The sequence below is a fragment of the Urocampus carinirostris genome, chromosome 8 (genome assembly GCF_059441175.1).
Source record: "Urocampus carinirostris isolate Australia breed hairy pipefish chromosome 8, RoL_Ucar_1.0, whole genome shotgun sequence".
Taxonomy (NCBI): domain Eukaryota; kingdom Metazoa; phylum Chordata; class Actinopteri; order Syngnathiformes; family Syngnathidae; genus Urocampus; species Urocampus carinirostris.
Window position 1 is genome coordinate 11,454,789 of NC_142356.1, and position 19,782 is coordinate 11,474,570.

General features: G+C 41.3%; 1 protein-coding gene across 2 annotated transcripts in view; it reads left to right on the plus strand.

Annotated features, from left to right (window-relative positions):
* Positions 1–1,191: 1,191 nt before the first annotated feature.
* Positions 1,192–19,782, plus strand: part of LOC148360714 (uncharacterized) — a 51,789-nt gene continuing 33,198 nt past the window's right edge. For both annotated transcript variants that reach the window (XM_088341609.1, XM_088341610.1), the window contains exons 1-10: positions 1,192–1,326; positions 12,873–13,232; positions 13,342–13,389; positions 13,478–13,531; positions 15,068–15,115; positions 15,205–15,555; positions 15,678–15,779; positions 17,104–17,205; positions 18,828–18,908; positions 19,495–19,545. In XM_088341609.1, coding sequence (XP_088197735.1) covers positions 12,989–13,232; positions 13,342–13,389; positions 13,478–13,531; positions 15,068–15,115; positions 15,205–15,555; positions 15,678–15,779; positions 17,104–17,205; positions 18,828–18,908; positions 19,495–19,545 — 1,081 coding nt within the window. In that variant the 5' untranslated portion in view covers positions 1,192–1,326; positions 12,873–12,988. The remainder of the gene's footprint in view (positions 1,327–12,872; positions 13,233–13,341; positions 13,390–13,477; positions 13,532–15,067; positions 15,116–15,204; positions 15,556–15,677; positions 15,780–17,103; positions 17,206–18,827; positions 18,909–19,494; positions 19,546–19,782) is intronic.

The window sequence follows — 19,782 nt, forward strand, 5'->3', positions numbered from 1 at the left end:
CTTAACTTGACATATGATTGGTTAAATGGTTAAATATGAAATATCACATCTGTTAGCAGCGCAACCAGGTGGAAAGTAAAAAACGGACGCCGACTGGCAATTTTGAATTATTTGCTTATCCATGGGAAAATAGAATTACATTACATGATTCAAATATTTTTTAGGCTTTCACGGTTGCCATGGCGCCCAATTGGCCCTGCCCGTGTGGCGCCAGCTGCTGCTCATTGACAGATTGGCTTTCCGTCTATTTAAGCTCAGTGCTCTCATTCTTTCTATGTCAGTCCGTCAACGAACGTCTGCCGCGCAAGTTGCGGGTTTTGACTCGGTCCTGTTTCCTGTTGGTATTCCCTGTCCGGTATTGTTCCCGTTTATTTTTGTCCTGTTTATTATTCTCTCCAGTTTTGTTCCCGTCTAGTTTGTCCTGTTTACTTTCGATATCCTGTTTCATTATCAATCCTGTCTGTCCCGTCCTGTCCGGTATCGACCCCACTTGTCGGATATGATCTGCATTTCTATAGCGCTTTTCAAGTCAATGACTTCCCAAAGCGCTTTACAATGTGCTCCACATTTCCCAATAGCGGCCTTGCAGCCATGTAAGGCGCTAACCTGCTTATTGGGGGTATTAGGGGTTCAGTGTCTTACCCAAGGACACTTCGGCATGTAACACGGACGAGCTGGGATTCAAACTGGGATCCCTTGATCCCAAGACGAGCGCTCTACCTCCTGAGCTACTGCCGCCCCTTTTCAGAACGTAACATTCCTCGGGCAATCGGTATCGATCTTGTCGGCCTCTGGCTTCCTATCATTTCACGTCAGACTGCTGCCAAACGTGCATGACTCCCCATTCCCCGTAAAAATAAAAGGCTTGTGTGAGAAACGTCACGCGTTTGGGTCCAGATCCTGTTCTGGTTCATGACATAGGCCATGAAAGAAGGCTTTTCAGGCCCTGATGGCCTACAATTGCAACATTTTCCCAAAGTTTGATTTATAGGAATCATACATTAAATTATTATGACTCATAAAAATGATTCATTTACATATTGTTTTCAAATCTCAGTCACGTTATCAAATTGAATTTCAACCATGTTGAGTCACTTTCACTAAAGTTTTAGCCTTAATGTTTGGGCCCGGGGGCTATTTTTTCCAAGTTCAAGTAAACGCCTCCTAGACTACTTTGTCCAAACTTGTCAGCTGAAGGTATGAGTCACGTAACTTATACATAAAATCTCCAGACATTAGCAAACAACTGAGCGGCATATTCCTTTGCACCTGTGCACTGGCTTTACCTGGAAGAAGATGACATTTTTGGGGAAAATGATTTGATAGGTGAGTAAAGAGATTTTGCTTATTTTATGAGGAATAGCATTTGCTTAAGATTAGGCCAGGTACGTAGATATACAGTACGTGCATTGGATTGTCTGCTTTTGAGGTACAAAAAGCTTACCATGCACCAAAACATTTATACAGGTGCAGCCAATGTTCCTTGTAATTTTCCACGGGTCTGAGCATTCACACAAAGTCGCTTGAAACAACAGTGAGCAACGGCAATCCCAAGTGTGGCAACTAAATCATTATCAAACATGTCCAAAACCTGACATCACATTACATTTTGCTGAGTTTCAGGCAATGCAAAAAAAAAAGTTTCACTTTTGAATGAATTGACTAATGTATTATTGCAAAGGTTGTACGGCCTACAAACGTCATTTTTTGTTTTTACAACAGTTCTTTCACAAGATTTCCATTTCTTTTTTTTCCGGGTCTCTTTTGTCGCATAATACTAACATTTTTGGGGGCTTATTTAGTCGGTTGCAAGATACAGAACTGTATTCAATCACATTTTTTTAGTGGAAGTACAATGTTGGCAACAAGATTGACTTGGTATAATTGGAAATTATTTGAATGCCACAGACTTTTTCTTCTTCTTCCCTGTTTTTATTCCATTTTTTTTTAAATTCCTTTAAAAAAATCTTTATTTTTCCCTAGCTGTTACTTTTTTATTTTTGTTCTCTACTTACTTTTTTCCTTTCTTTCTTTCTTTTCTTTTTTTCTGGCTTTTTTCAGAATTTTTCCTTCTTTTTTCTATTCCTTTTGTTTCTTTTTCTCAGCTTTTCACTACTTTTTCATTTTGGTATTTTTTTTCTTTTTTGTTGTATTTCCCCCCCTTCCTTTAAGTCATTTTGTGCACAATTTTACATAATATTTGGTCGTGTAGCGATTAAAGGAGCAAAAACAACCTAAAGAGCCGTTTGGGACCCGAAAGAGCCGGTTCTCTTTAGTGAGCCGAGCCGAAGAAGCCGGTTCTCGAAAAACTCTACTGACTTTACTTAACTTCGTCCGACATTGACTTCAAACACCGCATTTAGAACACAGCGTCAGGGCAACCCGTGTAGTTTTACCTTCATGCACTGTAACTTTGACTTAATTCGCTTTTTAATTAGCAATTTCGAGCCCTGATTTTTGTGCGCTGGCTAGATTTTCTTGTGCGCCGAAAATGTGCAGGCAGTGCGCGATTGCGTACGCGCGCAGCTTAGAGGGAACATTGGGTGCAGCCAAAATTGAGATTGCTACAAAACTGAAAGGTTTGGTGGCAATTCCATTTTTTAAATTTCTAATAAGCACACAAGTCTACCATGTGTAGGAATAATGTTTAGCATGTCACCGTGAATCAGCTTTCAAGGGGAAGATTTCAATCTTAATTAAATTTAAATGATTACAATGTTCGAACCTCCTGTGTGGAGTTTGCATGTTCTCCCCGTGCTTGCGTGGGTTTCCTCCAGGCACTCCAGTTTCCTCCCACATTCCAAAAACATGCATATCAGGTTAATTGGCCGGTCCAAATTGTCCCTAGGTGTGAATGAGCAAGTGAGTTGTTTGTCTCTGTGTGCCCTGCGATTGGCTGGCAACCAGTTCAGGGTGTCCCCTGCCCACTGCCTGAAGATAGCTGGGATGGGCTCCAGCACCCCCGCGACCCTACTAAGGATAAGCGGTGCAGATAATGGATGAATGGATAGATGATTACAATGTGTTTTAGGCCTTTGAATTTTTTCTAGACAGCAGGACTGTCTTAAAGGTCTTTATAAGCCATTTATTATAAATGTGTCTGTTACATTTTTGATTGTTTCTTGAATATTTTCTCAGAATTGGAATATAAAAAGCACGGTTGTTCCATTTCTAAGTGAGCATCAAAGCATCTAACACAGGGGTGTCAAACTCATTTTAACTCGGGGGCCACACGATAGAACAAGCATTCTGTCGGGGGCCGGACTAGTAGATTAAAGAGAAAGAAAACAAGATAAAGAAATAAGAGAAAGAGGGAGGGAAAATGGGAGAGAGGGCGGGACAAAGAAAATAAAAGAGAGAGAGGAAGAGAGCGTGAGAAACAAAAGATAAAAAGTCGTGAGAGAGGGGGAAAAGAAAGGGAGAAGAAGAAAGAAATCCAAAGAGAAATAGAAAGACAGAAGGAGAGAAAAGAGAAAAGAAAGCGCAAAGGGTATGAAGAGATAAAGAGAAAAGAGAGAAAAGGAAAAAAGGAAGTTAGAGCAAAAGAGGTTAAAAGACACAGAGAGAAAGAGTCAAAGAGCAACAAAGGAAGAGAAAAAGAGAGACACAGAGAGTGAAAGAGACAGAGACAGAGTGGGAGAAAAGGGGTGGAAAAGAGAGAGAGAGAGAGAGAGAGAGAGAGAGAGAGAGAGAGAAAGAAATACAAGTACAGTGTCTTTGTGTGAGGCACCTGGCTTTGGCAACATCAAGTTGACATATTTCAACCTGCAGCTTGTTTTTCCCTTGCGCTTCTCTGAGTGTTGTCTCGCGGGCCGGATTCAATCCCTTAGCGGGCCTGATATGGCCCGCGGGCCGCCTGTTTGACACCTGTGATCTAACACATATGCACAGAAAATAATTAGAAGAAAAGGTCTTCAGGACTTTTCCTCAAGTTAGAAGTTAGAATCCTGAGGTTAATCCGAGAATTCTGACCCCTATCCCAGTTTCATGTCATTAATCTTATCTCTGTTCCTTTATCTTCTTGGCTCATACCTCACTGTTAATGTGTAAAACTGGAGTGTCATGCCCAATTTCGTTGTCACAATATGTCATGCCCAATTTCGTTGTCACAATATGTTAACCTATTTTGTAACAATGACAATAAAGGTATATTCTATTCTATTCTATTCTATAAAGTCTATCTATCTATCTATCTATCTATCTATCTATCTATCTATCTATCTATCTATCTATCTATCTATCTATCTATCTATCTATCTATCTATCTATCTATCTATCTATCTATCTATCTATCTATCTATCTATCTATCTATCTATCTATCTATCTATCTATCTATCTATCTATCTATCTATCTATCTATCTATCTATCTATCTATCTAACTATCTCCATCCCCCCTCTTTCTATCCATCTATCTATCTATCTATCTATCTATCTATCTATCTATCTATCTATCTATCTAACTATCTCCATCCCCCCTCTTTCTATCCATCTATCTATCTATCTATCTATCTATCTATCTATCTAAAAAAATTGAGTATTCTGACTGGATAGTGAGAATTGTAAGAAGAAAGACACAATGTCAATCTGTTTTTTATTTTCTTTTTATTAATTTGCCCGTATCGTCTTTCGCGTATACTGGCCTAATAATGCAGACTGAATCAATTCAAAACAATAAAAACAAGCTACTCCAAAATACTAATTTTGATAGTGTAAGCAGAAACTCTAAACCTCAGATTGATTTTGACGGTTTGATTCAGAACCAATGACTGGAGGACGGTGTTTAAAGTCAAAAACGTTTCTGAAGCGATCAAAAAGCCACACCCTATTTTAGCTTGTGGTGAGCACTTTTATTCAAAGGAATGTTACGTTCTGAAAAAAAAACCTTTGCCCTGGAGACAAACAAGAAGTTTCATGCCACAGTTATGGAATGGGTCAAAAATACTGAGACAAAATGTTTGCCTCCGGTTGCTGATATTATTTGAGTTTGGATAAAGGTAATGTTTTATATTAATAATATTGTACTGTGTTTTTTTTCACTATTAAATGCACCGGCTTACAGGGTTGGGTAGGGTTACTTTAACTGGATTACTTTCAATTACTTTTGGATTACTCCAATACCAAATATGCTAATAAAAGACAAAAGAAACTAAAAATGAATAAAATGATGACTCACAACACGTGGTAAGCTTTCTCTCCTGGCTTTGATCTCTTTGATCTCCGGCAAAACGAACATAAAATGCGACAGAAACAAAATTAAAATAAATCCAAACAGCATGCCAACATCATTTTTGCCGTTCCATGTATTCCGTTACTCCCCAAGCCTGCACAAAATGTAGTCATTTTATTCAAATTTAGTTTATTTTGTCTTTTATTAGCATATTTGGTATTGGAGTAATCCAAAAGTCATTGAAAGTAATCCAGTTAAAGTAACCCTACCCAACCCTGCCGGCTTATGAGGTATACTCCCCCAAAATACTCTTCTGTGATATATTTTCATATATAAGGCGCGTGGAATTGAAAGTAAAGAAAGAGCTAGGATTGCATAAAAGATACATTTTGAAAATTCTATTGTCATGAACCAGAACAGGATCAGGACCCAAACACAAGACGTTACTCACACAAGTCATTTTATTTTACGGGAGATGTGGAGTTGTGCGCGTTAGGCAGCAGTCTGGCATGAAATGATAGGAAGCCAGAGGCCGACGAGATCGATACCAATTGCCCGAGTTGAAATCGGAAAGACGGGGTCGATACTGGACAGGACGGGACCGACAGGATAGATAATGAAACAGGATATTGAAAATAAACAGGACAAACTGGACGGGAACAAAAACTAGAGAAAATAATAAACAGGACAAAAATAGACAGAAACAAAACTGGAAACCGAAATTAAACAGGACAAAATAAACGGGAACATTACCGGACACAATATACCAACAGGAACAGGACCGAGTTCAAACCCACGTCTTGCGGGGCAGAAGTTCATTGATGGACTGACAAAGGAAAAATGAGAGCACTGAACTTAAAAAGACGGAAAGCCAATCTGTCAATGAGCCGCAGCTGGCGCCACAAGGGCGGGGCCATTTGGCCTCATGGCAACCGTGACATGTATTTATTGTACATAACATGAGGCTCACCAAGAAGGGAGTTGACCTGATTGTCCACCAACTTGCTGCTAAGGGTATGCTTAAAAAAACAAAAACCTGGTGAAAGACTGGGAAAAAATGATGGAAAAATGGTAACTTTGAATCTCCGTTGTCAGGACCAAAACGGAAACAGAACCCAATTGCGTAACGTTTACCACAAGTTTTATTGAAGGAAAGAGGAAGGGCTGCGCCCACGATCCGGTGTTCGCTGGACGCGGGAAGAAAGTCGCTCTCGTACTCGGATGTTGAGCCGAACGCCAAAGTAGATCTTTCGTAGCGAGCGATGGTGGTGTCAGGGATAAAAAAACTGGTCGGTAGCTGGGACTGGGAGAGCAAGGCGTGGTCGGGGTCGGAAACGAGTCGCAAGCCAGGACGGGAGAGTAGACGTAGTCGGGAACAAAAATTGGTCGTAAGCCGGGACGGGAGAGCAGACGTGATCGGAATCAAAACAGGTCGTAGCCGGAGACAAACGGGAGCAAAAACGGGAGCAAACACGGTACAGGTGGGAGTCAGGGTCGAAAAAGGCTTGCCTTGTATACACAGAGGTTCGCAGACGGACTGACAACAGGGGATTGACAGAACTGGGTTTCAGTAGGGACAGGGAGCCAATCAGAACTCGCGGCGGTTGGCGCCAAATGATCGGGCACATGTGGATCACATCGTAATCATGACATCCGTAGTTTGTAGTCTTCCTTGCACTTTGTAGCACTTGTTTTTCAGTTGCTCTACACATTTTATGGACATCCAGTAATTTGAGACCCGTTCATTAATTGGTTTTACAGCACTTTGTACACGATATCGGTTAGGAGTGGCAGTATTTGGGACCTCACTATTCAATTTCAATTCAGGAGGTACGATGACAGTTAAGAATCGGATATCCAAGCGTTTTTTTTTTCTATATTTGCGCCTTCCTATGATTTGAGTGACATTTGTAACAAACAATTGATGAAGCCTGCCAACTCACAAAATTACACACTAATGACTACTTCGGTAACTGAAGAATTCAGTGTTTTGTTGCTTTTTATTTCCGCGTTATTTTTATTTTTATGAAACCGTGTCCTTGGGTCAAATTTTACACAGTGTCCCTTTAAAAAAGATATATCTATCAATCCGACACTATTGTTGGTTGTCCACACATTCTTCAATTTTCTTGAATTTATCGTCTCAAGGGTCAGATTAAATAGCATATCCCCCTGCACTAGGTGGCGTATACCACACAATTAATTATCATTCTTAATCGCCTCTCAACAGGGTTGGGTAGGGTTACTTTAACTGGATTACTTTCAATTACTTTTGGATTACTCCAATACCAAATATGCTGATAAAAGACAACAGAAACTAAATATGAATAAAATGATGACTTACAACACGTGGTAAGCTTTCTCTCCTGGCTTTGATCTCTTTGATCTCCGGCAAAACTAACATAAAATGTGACGGAAACAAATTGAAAATAAATCCAAACAGCTTGCCAACATCATTTTTGCCGTTCCATGTGTTCCGTTACTCCCCAAGCCTGCACAAAATTTAGTAATTTTATTCATATTTAGTTTCTTTTGTCTTTTATTAGCATATTTGGTATTGGAGTAATCCAGAAGTAATTGAAAGTAATCCAGTTAAAGTAACCCTACCCAACCCTGCCTCTCAATGAAATATAATATCAGATCAATAATCTTGATGACAATGTGATTAAACTGACGAAGTGGATTTTGAGAGTTGCCAATAGCATATCATTGGTTCATTCTCATCTCATCTCATCTCATCAGCCGTACCGCTTATCCTCATTAGGGTCGCGGGGGGGGGGGGCTGGAGCCCATCCCAGCCATCTCCGGGCAGTGGGCAGGGGACACCCTGAAATGGTTGCCAGCCAATCGCAGGGCACACAGGGACAGACAACTCATTCGCTCATTCACACCTAGGGACAATTTGGACCAGCCAATTCACCTGAAATGCATGTTTTTGGAACGTGGGAGGAAACCGGAGTGCCCGGAGGAAACCCACGCAAGCACGGGGAGAACATACAAACTCCGCACAGGAAGTCTGGAGCTGGATTTGAACCCACGACAGGTTCCCATGACATGAACTGTGCCGCACAAGCACTAACCACTGCGCCGCCGTGCTGCCCTTGGTTCATTCTAATCATTCTAATTTGTTTTGAAAACATTTAGACTCTTCTCTAAAATAGTTCAATCCTATATTTACTAAATTTGAAAGAAAGAGAGAGAGATGAATCGTTTCGGCAACATGACAAAATCTGCATCTGAGATGCAGAGGAACGCTGAGCAGGTGTCTCTCTTTAACATGCATGCCCGTTGTGAGATGGCAAAATCGGTCGGTCACAGCATCCGAGCAGATAGTTGATCAGGCCTATGCGTTATATGTGGTGTGCACGTTGCTAAATAGTTATTAGTTACTAGTTACTTCATTTAGTAAGTAAATCAATTACACCCCATATTACTGGCACCAAAGAGTAGCTCGTTACTCTAAAAGTAACTATCGTATTACAAATTACCATGTATACTTACATAGAAGGGACGGCATGGTGCATGAGTGGTTAGCGTGTCCGCGGCACAGTTCTGAGATCATGGGATCAAATCCAGCTACCGGCCTTCCTGTGCAGAGTTTGTATGTTCTCCAAGTGCTTGAGTGGGTTTCGTCCGGGCACTCCGGCTTCCTCCCACATTCTAAAAACATACATATCATGTTAAATGACCGGTCCAAATTGTTCCTAGGTGTGAATGAGCGAATGAGTTTTCAGTCTCCATGCGTGCAACTGGCTGGCAACCAGTTCAGGGGTTCCCCTGCCCACTGCCTAAAGAGAGCTGGGATGGGCTCCAGCATCCCCCGTGACCCTACTGAGGATAAGCGGTGCAAATAATGGCCAAAATAGCCTCATAATATAATAAATAGAAGTAAATGTGAACACTGTACACCAACCTGTGAAGGCAGTGAACCTGTCATGCCTCGGACTCTGATTGGCCCCCTGTCACTATTTAAACCCTCAGTTGTTGTCAGTCCGTCAGCGAACCTAAATTCACTCTAGGCAAGCTTTTCGACCCTGACTCACTCCTGTTTTGGCACCCGTCTGTTTCCTGGCTTCGACCTGTTTTTTAATCTTGACCACATCTACTCTCCTCTCCTGGCTTTCGACTCGTTACTTATCTCGACCACGTTTTTTTGCTCTGCTGTACCGGCTACTGACCTGATTTTCCGCTCCTGACACCGCCTTTGCTCACCACGGATGTGCCACTTCCGCGTTGAGAGCGACCTGCTCCCCGCGGCAAGCGATTACCGGATCGTGTGTGCAATCCTTTCCCTTCTTCCCAATAAAACTGAGAGAAACGTACGCAAGTGGGTCCTGTCTCTGTTCAGGTCCTGACAGAACCCTTCATATTTCTTGGCTTGTTTAACCTTAAAAGCTTGCAAACAAACTTTAAAAACACTCCATATCAATTTTTTTCTCTGGGCTTCAAACCACTCAAAGATCTCCTTCTCCATTTCTGGGTACTGTCCAAGACGTTTTCTTTAATTTTCCAAAATTCCTCATGCATTTACCGTAAATTCTGTGTTCAAGTTTTCCCTATTGACTTCCCTTTGGTTTGTTGTTATGTATAATCCATGCGCTTGTCCCCACACGCTTCCTACTATTAGCTACTGGTGACACACAACCAAATATGTGTATCCAAGCTAATCCCGTGAAATCCGCTTGGATGTGAGTATAAACAGTAGGGAGAATATGTCATTGAGGAAAAATGATGTGTCCTCGTAGTCTGTCCGCGAGATGGTGCCACAATAACTGTATTCAGTTTTACTTTGTGAGTAAATATAAACATAGCATGACAACAGAGTCTTGAAGAGGATTCGTACGGGTGATTGAAATCTTTGGAAATGCTTGAATTTTAATATTATATTTGTCACGAAACGGACCAGGAAGCAGGAAGTCGGAACTCATATGCGTAGACGATCCGTCACTTTAATTAGGAAATAAAAGTTGTCCAACACACAAACGGACCAAAAACAAAACAAACAGGTTACAGGGAATCAAAATTACAAAATAGGCATTACTCAGATCAAACGGGCATGAACAGGGTTTCAACGAGGGTTAAACAATGATCTGGCGGCGGGCCGTTCCAAAAGGAGCGCTTAAGTACTCCAAGAGCAATCAGTCCAATGCGTCTTAGCCGGTGTCAAGGGGCGGGGCCAGCTGGGCGCCATGACAACCATGTAGGTCATGACAATATTTCTAGTGATATGAAAGTACTTGAATTTTGGGTCCGGTGCTTGTGAATACTTGAAATTGTTGCCATATCTCTCAACAAGTCTGCTCAAAAATTACACCGACAAAGTTTTCTGGTGACTTTACGATTGCATGACTTATTGATAAAATGCAGCTAGAATTATATTGGTTTGTACGCCATTATCCTATGGAGCATCATCGTCCCCTAAAAGTCGCGTACATGCTACACCTAAAGAAGGCTTTATGAAATGTGTATTAGTGCTAGGATTACACATAAATAATGGACAATTATTATGGGCTATGCAAAAAAAATAAGGTACTGGTTCCTAGTGGTGAATTGTAATGGGAAAAACTTCCTGCAACTGAAAATGTAAACTACATATTACTGTAATTTTTCCCAACACATATACGAGGAGAGCTTTGACTAAAAAGATCTAGAAAAATCATTTGTCTTGAAAAATGCAAACGCAAGATTAATATTTGCATATGTGAACCATAGATCTATTTGTGACTCTGCAAAATTCATAATTTACACCGGATTTTTCCTTTTAATGGTACTGGTGTCATGATTATTGATGCGAGCCACCCGAGTCGGCTCCTTTAGCGCCAACTGCCTCGGACGCCGATTGGCTGCCCATCTCTTTTCAAACCCCCGCCTTCCTGTCATCCATTGTCAGTCCCTCTGCGAACCTTAGCCCTATGCTAGGCAAGCTATTTTTGACCCTGACTCTATCCTGTCCTGACTCCCGTTTGATTCCCGGCGCCGAACCCATTTCTGAACTCGAATACGTTTCTGCTCCACCGTCCCGGCCATCGACTTGTTCTCTTCCGCTCTCCACAATGCCTTTGAAGTGTCACTTCCACGTTCCAGGCGATCTGCTACCCGTGACCGACGATCACCGAATCGTGGGTGCAAGCCCTTTCCTCCTTATAAATAAAGCTGAGTGAAACGAACGCAAGTGGGTCCTGTCTCCGTTTTTGGTTTCTAACAACTGGAGACATCTGAAAATAAGCTTTGAAAGTCCTTAAAACGTGCTTGAAAGGTGTAAAAAACCTATTTTGAGCATCAACGTGAGTGATGTAGGGCTGTGCAGTATGGTATTCAGGCAACACTGCAATACATTATCTGCGTTTGGTAATCAACAGACCGCAAAAATGCCCAATGTAGTAATGAGAATGGAGTTACAAATTTTTATTAATAACGTGTTTCAGTAATCGTTACTGAGGAAAGTATTTGCGTTCCAGGAAGTGCTCCTTTTTAACATGTTAGTCCCAACACTGATTTACTGTAGAGTGAAACAAATAGGCTTTTTGTCATGAAACAGAACAGGATCAGGACCCAAACGTGTGACGTATCTCACACAAGCCTTTTATTTACGGGGAAATGGGGAGTCATGCACGTTAGGCAGCTGTCTGGTGTGGAAAGACAGGAAGCCAGAGACAGACGAGATTGATTTTAATTGCCTGAGTTGATATCAGACAGATGAAGTCGATACCGGACTGGACGGGACAGACAGGATAGATAATGAAACAGGATATAGAAAAATAAACAGGACTGACTAGACAGGAATGAAAACTGGAGAGAATAATAAAGAGGACAAAAATAGACAAGAACGAACAGGAAACCGATAGAAAACAGGACAAAAATAAACGGGCACGATACCGGACAGAGAACACCAACAGGAAAACAGGACAGAGTCAAAACCCACGTTTTGCGGGCCAAAGCTAATCTGTTAACGAGCCGCATCTGGCGCCACACGGGCGAGGCCAATTGGGCGCCATGGCAACCGTGACACTATTCTGATATAATAGTACCATTGAAATTAAATGAAATAAAATGATCTGCATTTATATAGCGCTTTTCAAGTCAAGACTTCCCAAAGCGCTTCACATTGTGCTTCACATTTACCAATAGCGGCCGTGCAGCTATGTGAGGCGCTAACCTGCTTATTGGGGGTAGTAGGGGTTCAGTGTCTTAACCAAGGACACTTCGACATGTAACACGGAGGAGCCGGGATTCGAACTGCGATCTCTTGATCCAAAGACGAGCGCTCTACCTCCTGAGCCACTGCCGCCCCATTCATTTTTAAAATTATTAATTCATTTTGTGCATTATGTAAAATCATTATTAGTCATATACCAGTTAAAGCAACAACAACAAAATCTGAAAGACCCAACTTTATTTAGTGAGCCAGATCAAAAGAGTCACTTTTCTGAAAAGAGCCGCAATTCCCATTGATCTGCATTTGTATTGCGCCTTTTGAGTCACTATTTGGCACGCAGATCCAGAGAGCCGAAACTACAAAACCATAGAAAAATGGTGATTCTCCTCATAAATTATTTTGTCAATGCTGGTTTGAACTTGAATTTGTCAAATAACTCCAATACCAGTCATCTGAAGCCCTAGGCTGTGTCATGGCATTTGTGGAATCAAAGACATTGACAAAATATCGAAACATGATGGAACATTGAATCTTCTTTTCCCCCCAGGTAATTGTCCCTTATCTGCTAAATCAAAACGTGTTCGGATCAGCAAAGATACCAGAGGAAAAACCACTGAAGGACTTTCGGCAACCTGAGCGTCAGGGGGACCAAACATCTCCATCATGAGTTCAGGGTCTGGGCTTCGTACTGGGTCTTCCAGCATGTCGTCCGGGTTTGTAAAAGTTGACGATAAGGGAGAAGGTAGTCCAGGTAGTGTCACATTTACGAAGGTGTCCAAAACCTATAGTACGGAGGGTTATGGCCAAGCAAGAGGGACAACATCTGCAGTGGCATCTTCACCCTCTGTTGTGAAAGAGAGGAAGATCATGACCACAATGACAACAACTCACTCAGATGTTTTTGCTGGTGAGTCATACATTGGATTCTCCTCCAGATTTGTTAATTTCTTCCTATGTTTTTTTTAATTAACTGAGAGATGATGAACGTTTGTGTTAAGTGTGCTGACATGTTTCAGGGAATTCAAGCCCAGACTCATCTCCGGAGTTTTCAAGGAAGGAGTACGGTGAGTGAGTCACCGTGAATCACTTAATTAAAACTCTTGGTTTGGTGGTGCTAATGTATTCAAAGTGTCAATCATTTGTTCTTTTTAGGCTCCTCAAAGACAACATCAGGTCCCACCACACGAGGGAGATCTCAGAGTCGAGGTACATTTGTTGTTTTAAAAGCAGCAAAGTTGGAGTTGTTTTTCCTTCTGCAATAATATGTAAGAAATGAGTGTATCCTTGACTTAGAAAAATAAAATTGGCCAAGGGATCTTTGTCTTAAATACATGTTCTAATTCCCTGTCGACCTTAAATTCTTCAGCGATTTAAAAAAAAAACAGTTTTTGGTACCGGTGGGATTTATAGTTTAGTAGACACTCAAGGTCTAAATATAATGGAAGCTCGAGCTCTTGTTGGTGATAGGAATGAGTGGAGAGGTGTTGTGAAAGGATAGTAGGATGTTTTGACGCATCCTAAGGGATGGGCAGGGCACTGTATGATGCGGCAGGGGTAAACCAGTGAAAGCTGTTGAACAGAAGAGTCTGTTGTGTCACCCTGACCCGAGTGACATGGCCGCTTTCTTGTATCCCGTTTCATCTGGAGGGACGAAAGCATGACAACTTGGGTGCCGAGGTGCTTAACTTGTTTGGGTGTTAGAGCATCTGGGTTGGCCATGGTCCAAGAATTTTTGTGTGTGTTTTTTGTTACTTTTTTCCCTTTTTATTATCTTTGTTTTTTGTATGTGTTTGTTTTGCTGTCGGTCACCCCTCTTGAGGGATATAACCAGGGTAGATAGATAGATAGATAGATAGAAAGATAGATAGAAAGATAGATAGATAGATAGATAGATAGATAGATAGATAGATAGATAGATAGATAGATAGATAGATAGATAGATAGATAGATAGATAGATAGATAGATAGATAGATAGATAGATAGATAGATAGATAGATAGATAGATAGATAGATAGATAGATAGATAGATAGATAGATAGATAGATAGATAGATAGATAGATAGATAGATAGATAGATAGATAGATGGATGGATGGATGGATGGATGGATGGATGGATGGATGGATGGATAGATAGATAGATAGATGGATAGATGTATAGATAGATGTCTGGATATATGTCTAGATAGATAGATAGATAGACACTCAAAATAAGGAGAGAAGGAACTAATAGGTTTTGAGTGTGCAAGGCGAGCCGGGACGGAACCACACCTGTGATAAGAAATTCCAACCTGTTCTAATAATGATTCATTACAATGAACAACAATAAAGAATGCGATAATCATCGTAAACTGAAACCGGAAAGACTCTTTAGCCAATCGGAATGCAGAATATAATACACGGAGTAATTCAGTGAAGTAGCGAGACCGTGAAAAGTGAACCGAATTGAGGGAGGATTGACTGTAAACCAAAATTGGAATGAAATTGTGGGGAATTGGAGCTGATGTTGATATCAAGCAAACCTTCTAACAGGACTTTTTCGAATTTTCCACTCTTCAGAGTCATTAGCCAATTATTTTAGCTGGGGGCTTTGCTCTGGGACTTTCGGACCATCAATTGAGACCCTAGGCAAAGCAATTGACTCCTCTACGCTTTGACATGTTCAAGATTATAGTTTATAGATCGTCAAACTGGAAAAGTTGAATGTCACGATTGAAACCATTATGCACATTTTCTCTTCCAGAGAGTGAGATTCGAGCCAGGCTTCAGAGCGCTTCACCTTCTGAAAGTTGTGAGTAGCACAGTTTGAATGTGCAAATTCAATTTTGTCACTTTGTCGAGTTGGTTGCTGGACACCAATTGTTCAAATGTACTCGGCAGGGACTGAACTGGACGACGTCAAACGTCTCCTGAGAGGAAGTCAATCTGAAAGCACCAGTACCATTCAGACTGCAAACAACTCTTTGCCCATTCCCAAGAAGGGCAGTGTGTCTGAGAGTACCGCCATCATTCAGTCCCCAAACATGTCCAGTATAGAACATAGAAACATGTCTGAAAGCCTGAGCACTATTAAGTCTGCTAACAACTCAATGATCATGGCCAATAATCCCAGTGTAGACACTAGGATGATGCCAGAGAGTATTGGCGCTATCCAGTCTACTAACAACATGCTGACTGGGCCCAGGATCACCGGTATGGAAACCAGGATTGGGACGGACCACTTAAAACCAGGTTAACTTTACTGTTTTTCTTAGTATTCTGTATAATTTCACTTACTATATTATTAATTGCCCCCAACCCCCCATAAATACTGCCTTTAATAAAGAAATCGTCCATTCTGTGTCTATCAACAGCTCCGGATCACTACGGTGGTGTTTGGCCCGTTAACAGCAGCTACAGCTACAATACCAACCCAAACAACATAACAGCATCATCTACCACGGTTTACCAATCAGGTCAGGCAAATAACTGCTCCAAGGACCACTGTCCTGCAAAACATAATTTCATTAGTAATGTTAGGGAAAAAACTATCTACAGTGGGACCTCGGTTATCGCGGTTAATGGGGACCAAAACCACCCGCGAAATAGCGGTTCACCTTTAGCGAGGTCCCACTGTATTATAAATTTAGCGTTTACCAAATTGTTCGAATTAGTTATCTGACTCCATTAACCAAACACAAACTATGTCCTCCTAACAAATGCATGCTCTTTTCTTAATTTAGGGAAACATATTGACAAGAGACAGGCTTTTCCACACGGGGGCAGATTTATTTTCTTAGTGTATTATTAAGCGAATTCCATCGATTTTTGCCGAATTATTGTCGAATTAGTCTAATTAGTTTTCGTCGAGCCGTGCTCCCGTCTGTCTGTCTTGTCACTTCCGTGTGTTTTTTGACACGTCGGGGCGTCGGCCCCTCTCATGGGGCGTGCTTTGTCTTCCCTGGTAAGTGGTAAGCTTTCTCTCCTGGCTTTGATCTCTTTGATGTCCGGCAAAACGAACATCAAATGCGACAGAAACAAAATGAAAATAAATCCAAACAGCTTGCCAACATCATTTTTGCCGTTCCATGTATTCCGTTACTCCCCAAGCCTGCACCAAATTTAGTAATTTTATTCATATTTAGTTTCTTTTGTCTTTTACTAGCATTTTTGGTATTGGAGTAATCCAAAAGTAATTGAAAGTAATCCAGTTAAAGTAACCCTACCCAACCCTGATGTCAGGTGATCTAGAATATAATCATCTGCTAGAGTTTAATGGCAATCCTGCTTATTTGAAGGGCCTGTCTTGAAACATAGAACCCTCTAAAACACACAAGATTGCCATACACCCTATGCATGCCTTGTTTTGTCATTTGCTGTATTTGTATACACGGTGTGTCAGACTTTTAGGGTATATAAGACATAACCATATTGCACTACTACAAAAATGAAGACTTAATATATAGAATATAGAATAGAATATACCTTTATTGTCATTGTTACAAAATGAGTTAACATATTGTGACAACGAAATTGGGCATGACACTCCAGTTTCACACATTCACAGTGAGGTAACAAGCCAAGAAGATAAAGGAACAGAGAAGGTAAGGTTAAAAAACAAGGAGGATAAGGTTATAGTTATAATTTACATGATATTTACACAAGGAATGTCGGCATGTAGGATGTTACATACAGTTCGTATCGTAATACAGTTGGTATCGTAAGGGTTGTGCAATTATGCATTTGGTGCATATATATACCTGAAAATAACAGTTAAAAAATACTTGTTTTGCCATATAGGAGGAACACGAGCTGTCAGAGGAGGAGGAGGTGGAGGCGTTCAGAACAATATGGCCCTCGGTACTCCGCCTGTGCACAGCGGGCTTTCCGTCAACACAACCGGTTAGCCTCTTTCATTGGAATTCTGCCGACGTTTTCCCAAGTGGCATGACTATTAGAGTCATAATATATACCAAGTTTGCGGTCGTGTATAAATGTTCTTATTTTTTAAGGAAAAGCACTGGTTTTTACAACGAAGATAACATGAAAGTAACCAGAAATGCACCCCACACATTGACAATAACTATTTTTGTCATGAACCAGAACAGGATCAGGACCCAAACGCGTGACGTTCTCGCACAAGCCTTTTATTATACGGGAAATGGGGAGTCATGCACGTTAGGCAGCGGTCTGGCGTGGAAAGACAGGAAGCCAAAGACCGACGAGATCGATTCCAATTGCCCGAGTTGATATCATACAGATGGGGACAGGACGGGACAGACAGGATAGGTAATGAATCAGGATATCGAAAATAAACAGGACAAACTGGACGGGAACGAAAGCTGGAGAAAATAACAAACGGGACAAAAATAGACGGAAACAAAACTGGAAACCGAAATTAAACAGGACAAAATAAACGGGAACAATGCCAGACAGGAAATTCCAACAGGAACAGGACCGAGTCAAAACCCACGTCTTGCGGGGCAGAAGTTCGATGACGGACTGACCAACGAAGAGTGACAGCGCTGAGCTTAAAACAGACCGAAAGCCAATCTGTTAACGAGCTGCAGCTGGCGCCACACGGGCGGGGCCAGTTGGGCGCCATGGCAACCGTGACAATTTTAGCTGCAAATGCCTGGTTTTTAATGCAATATGTAAATAGTTGGATAAAAGTCAATTTCCAGCAAGCAACACTTGAGTTTCCTGATATTAAATCGGCTATGCTTATAACGTTAGAAGGCTAACCGATGTCCAGCAAACCCTTCTACAATGATATTAGCACAGCTAAAAAAATGGTTTAGCTGGTTAGAAAAGCTATGGAACTGACCTTTCTTTGAGCTAGTCAAGTATCTGGAGCATCACATTCGTGGGTGTGAATAAACTTTCAGAATGACCAAAAAAAAAAAAAGATATCTTCCATGTAAAACTAGACAGTCTATTCTTGTTCGAAAAAATCAAATTGCCAAGAAGCTGAAGATATCCTACAACGGGGTGTATTACTCCCAACAGCATAAACAGGCTCAAACCTTGGTTATTCATGGTGCATTAGTGCCATTTGCTGAACACTTGCCTAACAGAAGGTTTGGTGGGCAGTTTCCATATGTCGAAGCACCACTTTCGACTTAAAAACACTCCTACAAAAACATTTTCACATCTATGATTTTCAAACATGTTTTTGTTGTGGATTAACTGTAAGTCAGCAGTTTTGGAGCTGATAAAAGACATCTTGCAGGAGAGGACGTTGTTGGGCATCGCCCCAAAATATACGCAGAGACAAAATATGGCAGAGAGGGAACGTCCTTTAAACATTCATTCAGCAACATTAAGCCACGTTCGAAATTCGTCCGAGAGACGCTGGCATTTATACTGTGTTCAACAAGATCACGTGATGTTTTCCTCGAACTCGACTGGCTTTCTTGTATCAACATTGTTTTATAACATCCTGCCAGATGTCTTTCATCAGCTCCAAAGCTGCTGATTTACAGTTAATCCACAACATTTTCTGTTTTGTCTTTGTTCACCAGTGCCAGTGTATGGCGTTCAGAACAACCTGATCAGTACAAGCAAATCTGTTGCGGCCAATCCACCTGAAAGCACTGAAATAGGTAAAATAATTACGGTACAGTCACAGATGGATATTGTTTATTTCCTTTGTTTTCATTTTCCTTTTATCATATTTAGTCCTCATCTCTCTCACTCATCTCTCATTAGCCGTACCGCTTATCCTCATTAGGGTCGCGGGGGGGCTGGAGCCCATCCAAGCCATCTCCGGGCAGTGGGCAGGGGACACCCTGAACTGGTTGCCAGCCAATCGCAGGGCACACAGGGACAGACAACTCATTCACTCATTCACACCTAGGGACAATTTGGACCGGCCAATTCCCCTTGGAACGTGGGAGGAAACCGGAGTGCCCGGAGGAAACCCACGCAAGCACAGGGAGAACATAAAAACTCCGCACAGGAAGTCTGGAGCTGGATTTGAACCCACGACAGGTTCCCATGACATGAACTGTGCCGCACAAGCGCTAACCACTGCGCCGCCGTGCTGCCTATATTTAGTTCACATTTTACAAAAAAAATGTTTTTGTGTGGGACAGTTAAATAAGGATTTTTTACTGCTTATTAATTATTTCTGTTTTTGAACAATGCAAGTCAAGTTGTATCAATTCCTTTATTTCTGTTCTCTTTCAGTTTATGGCGTGCAAAAAAATGTCTCTGGCCCTGCAATCAGTACAACCACAAGTAAGAAATTTCACAAAATGAAAAAATATGTTTAAAAAATATGTGACCCTTTGTGGCAAAACACTTATCTCAAAAAGTAACATTTTGCGCTACTGGACAAAATTGAGTAGAAAGTCGAATATGTTTTTTGTTGGTTGTTTTTTTTCCAGATTTTTTTCTTTTTCACTTTATTTCCTTGCTGCTCAAACATTAAATTGTAGCTGTAGTATTTAAAACCCATGCAGCCTGTGTCAAGAA